Here is an 8,133-nt window from a genome sequence, read left to right as displayed (position 1 = left end):
TTTCTCCAAGAATATTCAGACTGAGCTCCTATGGGAAACAGGTCTTAAAGTTAGTAAAAAGCTCCCAATATTTGGCGTGCCTTCTTGAAGTCCCAGAGCCTGCGCTGGACACAAATCCAATGCTATCTGGAGAAAATAAATTTAGAAATGGTTCTTTGAATCCAAAGTTTGCACCCATAGAGTTTCTGTTCCTGATTCTTATAGCCCATTAGAATGCCCCCTAAATACCAAGACCAAAGTATTAGAGGATACTAGTTCTCAATGTTGGAAGTAAGTGACAAAGTGATTATACCTCCTTATTTCTTGGAAGATGTGAGAATAGATATTTATCATGCTTTCTCCCACCCTAACTCAAGGATGCCAGTGACCCCCTGACTCCCTCATATCCGGGGAAAGAAAAATTAGTGTTATGACCAAGAATAATGTGGACGTAACAAAGGCCTTGTATTGTGTCCGTACAACCCTGAGTCAGGCCCCGGAAAGTACAAGAAGCTGATTCTCACTCCATTCCACTGAAACAGGGCTCAGCAGGCTGGCATGATCAACAAGGCAGGTATAGACATCTCCAAATTCAGGAGTCATTTCCAGCATCACCGTTATCTGAAAGGTCCAGTCTCCATTCCTGATAAGGCCAGTGGACATGACCCCTGCCCTCTCTTCCTGCCCATTCCGGAACCACCTGATCTTGATGTCCCCTGGATAGAAATCTGTCACAGAGCAGAGCAGGATGTTATGGTGCTGCAGGGTTGGGAGCTTCTCCAGATATACTGTCACCTCTGGTTGCACTAGAAAGGGAGAGAAAAATAAGACATGGTGAAGGAAAACCACAAAGCAAACAGAGTTTGTTTTGGGACTATCTCTGTCCCTAATCTCTTTCCCAGACCACTCAAGAGGAAACTGGAAATGTGAGGAAATCTCAGAAACTGGATATGTGAGTACCCCCATGAGGATTTAAGCTTTATCAGACATCCCCACAATTATCCCCTTGTGTTTGAGAGCACACTAGTCTTTAAAGTTCCTAAGAACCTGGAGGTCCTGGGAACAAAATCACAGTGTCCTGACCTGTGAGGATAAGTGAGTCATAACTGGTAACAGAACATATACACAGATTCCCTTGCTCCTAACCCATTTGTCCTGAAGCAGGAAATTGCCTGTTATAAGGAAGGGCGATGGCCAGATTGAAATGGGGGAGATTCCTGAACCCATCAGATGTCATCTTCGACCTCACCTTTTCTCCCCACAGTGAAGGGTGCGCCCAGCTTGTAGTTGTGTCTGCAGAGCGCATCCACAGAAGCTCTACTTCTCTCCAATATATCTGGCCGATTGTTCCACAACTCAACATCAGGCTGCCCTAGCTCAGTCAAGGCCACAAACATTCCCACATCACTGTCGAAATGTGCATACTCCTCCAAGTTAAAGATGAATCTGACCACAAACTGCACCCTTTCTGTCCCATTGGTGAAGTAACAGTCAGCCTTTGCCTGAATCACAAAATCTTCTAGAAAATCAAATAAGAAAAAGATTATGAATCAGCCCCCACCTTTAGGAAACCCATACCTGGTAAATTATGCCAGAGTACATCGATTTGAGAAGTGGCCTTTGAGCTCAGTAAATAGGCCAAAGAAGCCTTTTCTCCCCATGGGTCCGACTCTGTTTCCCCTTAGCAAGAGACATACACAGTGGGAAGAAGTCTGCAGCTCATCCTACCAGACCAGTCAAACAGGAGACATATAACCCAAAGAAGCAAACCAAAGAGAGTCCCGAGAGACATAAACATTCATTCAACAAATATTTATTTATTTTACGAATGTTTATCAACTGTGCTTTGCCAGACACTGTACTAAGTTTCTCCAAACCAATTTTTCAGAAACCCAAGGTTTGAACCCCCTTTATTATCAAGTCAAAAGATCCATTTCCATATGGAATAATTCAGTAGTATTCCTGCCCTTAGTTGGTTCATTCCATACATTCCCTCTGAAGTAAAGTAAAAAAGTGATGGAGGTGGGCCAAAGAAATGCAGAGTAAGTGCATAGTAGGTGTGAAATAAACTCCCCTTCTACTTTTCACTTGCTATGGGTGTTCTCCAAGAACATTCTTCTGGATGTTTTCCTTTGTACCTTATTCGGAGACCTCATCCCTTCTGTTGGCTCTAGTGAGGTAATGACATCTTCACCTCTATTGATGTTAGGTAAAATAACATTAACCCATGGCTTCAAATACCTTTTATCATCATCACTGGCACTGGCACTATACCTATAATCTAGTAGTTGCAACAACATGGTGATAGGGAACATAAGATTGGCTTAAACCTTCTTTAGGGGTTTTTATATTAAACACTGTCACGTTAGATGGAATAAAAAAAATCTAATTCCACTCTCCATTATGATTTTCTACTTTCAAAGTACCCTATTAATATTGATAGTGATTAATTTGAGCTATATATTAACTTTCATACAATTTACCTCATTTCTAATCTTCTCATGTTCTCCAAAGTAATTTAATTTTCCAAAACTATTCAATCAGTCCTCGTATGTAAGAGTATGACTCTTATTTGTAGAGCACACAATGTGCTATGGTCTGAATTTTATGTCCCCCCAAAATTCATATATTGAAATCCTAACCCCCAAAAGTGATGATATCTTTAGGTGCTGCTTTGGGAGGTGCTTTAGGTCATGAAGGTGGATTCCTGATGAATGGGATCAGTGCCCTTATAGAAAAGGTTCCAGAGAATCTTTCACTCCTTCCGCTATGTGAGGACACAGCGAGAAGGTGCAAGGTCTGAACCAGGAGGAAAACCTTCACCAGGATACAACCATGATCTTGAAGTTCCCAGACTCCAAAACTATGAGAATTTTCTATTGTTTAAAAGTCACCAAGTCTGTGCACTTGCGAACAACAATAATAAAAGGAAATTCAAATGGGTTAATAATGTAGGTTGGCAGGAAAGAGCTCCCTAAAGAAATGACATTTAAGTTGAGACTTGAAAGATAATTGTTACTGATCTTGAGTTGTAAATTTGCTTTCCTTTCTAAGTTCAGAGGCCTCCTCCAGGAACTGCTGAACTGAGCTGTCAGGATGGCAGCATATCCTTCCTGAGTCAGCCATACTCATCTCTCACTCAATAGCTAATTTAGATGAGGCTCTAAATTCCCTTCTCTATTCCCTCTTACAGCCAAAATCAGGGGAAGAAATTGTTTTGTTTTGTTTTGTTTTGTTTTAATTTAGATCTGGTTCAGATTTAAGATCTGGGCTGAATTTTTTTTTCATTTGTGTTTTTTAATGGACATTATAAGCTCAGAGAGGTTTCTATTCTCTAAAAATAATGATCTTCTCCCACCCACCCTCCCCCAGGTTTGTTCCTCTTTTGTATTTAATCAAATTTTGACATTCAAATGGGGTTTTGTTTTTAGTACATTATATCCTGTTTTCTGCTGATAAATATGTTTTCATGGTATAATATCACTTCATGTTTGCATAGCCTATCTCTCAGCTGGAAAAAATAACAGTAATAAATACATATTCCCAGTAACCTGAGGACAGGGTTACTTTCCAGTTACTTTTGTCCATATATTCCCAAGTGGATAAATATAGAATCAGTCACAATCATCGGAGCAAACTTCCCGCTGAAGAATAGCAGTTATTCCCAGACTTGCATCCATTTTCGCAGTTTTCCTGACTGACATTGATACAATAAGTACCCTAAACAAGGCAAAATGTTTCCCTTCTTCCTGCCTCTCTACACCTCGAATCTGTGACTCTGGCACAGGAAGTCCCTTTTCCCAGCAATCCATTGTGGTAAATAGGGAAGAAATACTTTTCTGTCAAAGGGAAGAACACTTTCTTTGAAGCTAGAAGTTGCTTCCAGTCAGGTCTGTAGCCTGGACCTATATGGAAAAACATCCCTCCCCCATGTCAATTCTTGCATACAAACTTCAAAAGAATCCTTCTGTTCTTACCTGGAGAGTCTCTGCCTTGAGTCACAGAGGAATTCAGCCTGATCAGATTCACTAACAGACCCGCCACCCAGGGAACCCACCCAGAACCCATTCTGGAAGGAAAAAAATGAGACAAGAAAATCGTCAGCCTCTTCAGAATGGAGCTTGCCCCCACACAATTTAGTCAAAAAATATTAAGTGTATACCTTTCTGGTCTCCCTAGGATTGGAAACTTCCCACATTGATAACCAATCAGGATAGAGAAGTTTTACATCATCAGGTGCTAGGTAGAATACTTTCATAAAGTTGTGTTATACCACTCAAGAATTGTTTATCCTTGAAATCACTGACAGTAGTTAAAGTGTGTGGAAAGGGGCTGGGGAAAAAGGAAAAAAACTATCTTACACAGTGGGTGGTCCTAGAAGAATTGGGCAGATGGTTTATTATATGTCCTGCTATCCTCATTTAGCACTGTCCCTGGTCTGTTCTGACCGATACATCTCCCTTCCTACGGGGTCGTTAGCATTGCCAATAGAATGTGTTCATTAAGAAGGAGAAAGTAGACAGCATTCTGAAACATATGCCTTAAGAGGAGTTAGTGGAGGGATTATCAGAGAAGAAATAGAAGAGATTGAGGATAACCTAGAAAGCATGTTTTCTTATAAGGCAAAACAGGGCCACGGGGGAAAAAAAAGAGAGAGAGAGAGAGAGGAAAAAAAACATGAAAGGATTCTCAAGAGAACAAAATGCTGCAAAAATGTTCAAAAGGATATAATATAAGAAAGCATTATTGTATTTTATAATTAGTGGGTCACTAATAACCTCAGTGGGACATGAAGCGTTAAAGGTAGAAGCTATATTTCAAAAGAGTAAAAAGTAAATTGGAGATGAGGAAATAAAGGCAGCTGATGTAAACAGTCTTTCAAGAATTTTAGAAGTGAAAATAAGGGAAAAGATGAGACTCTCACTTGAGAGAAAAGCAACACCAAGTGAAAATTACTTTTAAGATAGGAAAGACCTTAACAAGTTTTTGAGGCAAGTGGAGGACATCTGTAGATATGAGAAATTGAAAATAAAAAGGAAGAGAAAGGAGAAACTTCTCCCCCAAAAATGCCGAGTAAAATCCAAGAATGAGAAAGACTGGCAATCAAAAGGAACAATTCTTCAGATACAGGAATGAAGACACAAAGATTTAGGGTGAGAAAGAAGGGAATGAGTTGTATGACTTCAACAGACCCAATTTAGAATAAGGTGATATCTTCTGCTAAAAAGAAGCTGCAAGAAAATATATTTGATAACTAAGGAGCAAGACCCTTATTTCACCAAAGTAAGGTAGAAGTGTGTTATCGTGTATTTAGCACAGAACTATCCATGCTCAATATTACAGGCTGTATAGTGATTGAAGAGACAAGTCTCTTGTCCTCAAGAAATGTATAACCTAGGTGGAGAGACAGGAAAACAATCTACTGTAATGTCAGGAAGGGTGACGTTAACTTTTTAATGTTTGAGCAAATAGAGTAAATTCTATTTACAAATAGAGTAAATTCTAACAGTCTAGAAAGAGTTCATGATGTTGATATTTGATACAATTGGCCCAACAAACAAAGAATTTTAGAATTCAAAATACCCAGTACATGTAGACAACAGAGAAAAGATAAACAGTGAAACAAAAAAAGTTTATCTGGAATCCTTTTAAAATTACTAATTATCCACAATAAATAAATATATGCACACTTCGTTGAATGGGAGAAGATACAATAGAATATTTTTTCTTCTTCGCTTCCTAAAGGAATACATGTTTTGATGGGTATGTAAGGTGGGATTATAATGGTAGTTGTCCAGGAGACCCAGGAATACTTAAGTTAAGCCTTATCAAATATGCTAGGATGCCCTTGGGAAAGCTCAAATCCCTGACACCTTATAGTTTTATAGTAAGCTTCTCTGAAGTATGAGACCCAAAATAAGATCTCATATTCCCTCTTAAATTTCATTTGTACCATTAGCTGACTGTAAATCCCGAAGGATTAAGAACTTCCAAGAGTATGAGTAATATTGTGGGAAGAAGAAAGATGATTGGGTCACAAAGGGATTTTGTTCAAGATAGTGGGATAAGATTCAGTAAAGAGAAGTGAAATGCAACTCTGTAACCTTTTAACATACTGTGAACATGCCCTGCCCTGGAATCTGATCTCTCAGAATAGTAATTCCTTCTCTTGGAGATCATGACAAATAGAGTAAAGAAAAAAAATGGGAAGGTGTAGAAGACATCACTAGGATTCACCAGCTTCTTCTACTTCCTAGACACATGGAAAACTACACCTTCTAGTCTCCTGGGACTATGTGACTATTTCTAGTCAATGGTTAATGAACAAAAGGTCGTTAGTCAAAGAATTTAACTCCATCCATTGCATGATTCTTCTTCTCTTCCCTACCAAGTCAACCAGGGCAGCCTTGCGTTGAAATGGTGGAATCAGAATATAAAAGTAGTCTTATTAGCTGAGTCATCACGGAGGGCAGCTACTCTAGAGAATCACCCAAATCTACAGCAGATGCTGTGTGAATGAGAGATAACTTTTGCTTAATTAAAGCATTGGGGGTTGTTTGTTACCACAGCCTGGCCTAACTTAACCTAGGACAGGAAAAAGAATGTTGACCTACCCTCACATCCCTCAGGTAGATTAGAATATTCATGAATAAAAAGCCTGATCAGAGGCCAGGAAATGGTAGAATCTGTATATAAAGCACATGACCCATGATTGTGAGTACTTCTTCTACAAGTGGGTGGTAATGTTGCTCCCATTTGGAAGGGCACATGTGAAGCTGAGTAAAAAGGCAGCAGTTAAGACCTGAAGTCACTGAGTTTTAACTTCCTCCCTCTTCCTACCCACATCTACTTTAGATTTTCCCATCTATCTTAACTCATTTGGAAATGGAAAAAAACATTTGACTTGAGGGTGAGTGAATGAGGTTATCAGAAGCAGTAAGAGCAGGAGAGGGCACAAGGCATAAGTCTAGGCCTGTTTTCCCTCCTCTGTAGGCAGTACCTTGACTGGGCCTCAGCTTCTCTAGGAGATAAAAGAGAGACCATGGAGAGAGGAAAGAGTGGGGCCTAGAGAATATAGATTTAATGGGGCTTGTATTTAAATTTAGAGGGAAGAGGAGTGGTGAGGCAAGGAGTGGTGAGGGAAGATCAGAGCATGTGGATGCTGATGCAGAAAGTTAGGAGGCCTGCTCTTTCTTACTTCTGGGCAAATGTGTCCAAGGCCCATAAACACTAAGATTTGACTTGCCTACATCATCATAATAAGAACTAATCTTCACAGATTCTTTATTATGAGTCAGTTTTCTAAGCACTATATGAATATGTGGGAGTGGGGGCAGAGAGAAAGAGAATCTTCACAACAACATTATCATGATCTCCACTTTATAGATGAAGTAATGAAAGAATAAACCAAAGATAACATAATTAGTAAGCCTATCAGCTGTGTTTTTTCCATTACACTTTATTTCTTACTTGGGAACCCAGGAAAGCTTTATTTCTAAACCATCAGCATCTCTATAATGGTTAGATGCACAAAGAGACAAAAGAACTGAAAATTTGTATTATAATTATTTGGTTTAGGATAGACCTCCATCATGTCCTATCTTATAAAAGGAATTTGGCGGCCTCATGTTTCACAAGCAAGGAGTGGAATAGAACCTAGGCATAGAGTAGGAACTAAGAAGAGAAAGCAATACCAACTTGTCAATGGCCTCTGAAACATCTTGGATAAATTGAAGCATCTGATTCATCCAATTAGCAGCTTTGTTGAGTCATTTTCTGTGTTGGTGTCAACGTCTACATTTGAAGGATCTGAGTTCCCTGGGCTTATCAGAGAGACTATACAGTTCTGGGTAGACAGCTAATAAAGGGAGAAGTTGTGGGCTGGTTCCTTTCTCCCATATTTTTGTTTTTGTGTTTTATTTGTATAGCTTGAAAAATAAGATGGGGCATTTTGATCGTCTCTTCCTGTTTGACTTCAGCTGAGAGTCCTACCTAATATAGATATGGGCTTTTTGTGATCTTTTACACAAGTTCATATTTTGCATCTCTCTTCCTCTTTCTCTCCTCATTCCCTAGAGAGTGAGAGAAGTCAGGTGTAATACATGTGGCTGTTTCTTTAGGGTAGTAATAAATCATTCTCCTTATTACCTCTCA

The 8,133-nt window shown here is 39.4% G+C and overlaps 1 protein-coding gene across 1 annotated transcript; it reads right to left on the bottom strand.

Moving 5' to 3' along the window:
• Positions 1-117: 117 nt before the first annotated feature.
• LOC120597662 (HLA class II histocompatibility antigen, DO beta chain-like) lies at positions 118-4,109 on the bottom strand. Its single transcript, XM_039856297.1, has 3 exons — positions 3,957-4,109; positions 1,229-1,498; positions 118-785 (listed from the first exon to the last, which is right to left on the bottom strand). Exons 1-3 carry the CDS (start codon positions 4,045-4,047, stop codon positions 469-471), a joined length of 678 nt encoding a protein of 225 aa, XP_039712231.1. The 5' UTR covers positions 4,048-4,109; the 3' UTR covers positions 118-468.
• Positions 4,110-8,133: the final 4,024 nt, after the last annotated feature.

The sequence above is a fragment of the Pteropus medius genome, unplaced genomic scaffold (genome assembly GCF_902729225.1).
Source record: "Pteropus medius unplaced genomic scaffold, Ma_sr-lr_union100, whole genome shotgun sequence".
Taxonomy (NCBI): domain Eukaryota; kingdom Metazoa; phylum Chordata; class Mammalia; order Chiroptera; family Pteropodidae; genus Pteropus; species Pteropus medius.
Note: the sequence above shows the minus strand (reverse complement) of the source record. Positions and strands in the feature narration are given on the sequence as shown.

Coding starts and splice junctions, on each gene's coding strand:
- LOC120597662 (XM_039856297.1), bottom strand. CDS start 4,047: ATGGGTTCTGGGTGGGTTCCCTGGGTGGCGGGTCTGTTAGTGAATCTG. Junction 1,499..3,956: donor TCAAGGCAGAGACTCTCCAG/GTAAGAACAGAA, acceptor TTGATTTTCTAG/AAGATTTTGTGATTCAGGCA. Junction 786..1,228: donor CTTCACTGTGGGGAGAAAAG/GTGAGGTCGAAG, acceptor CTCCCTTTCTAG/TGCAACCAGAGGTGACAGTA.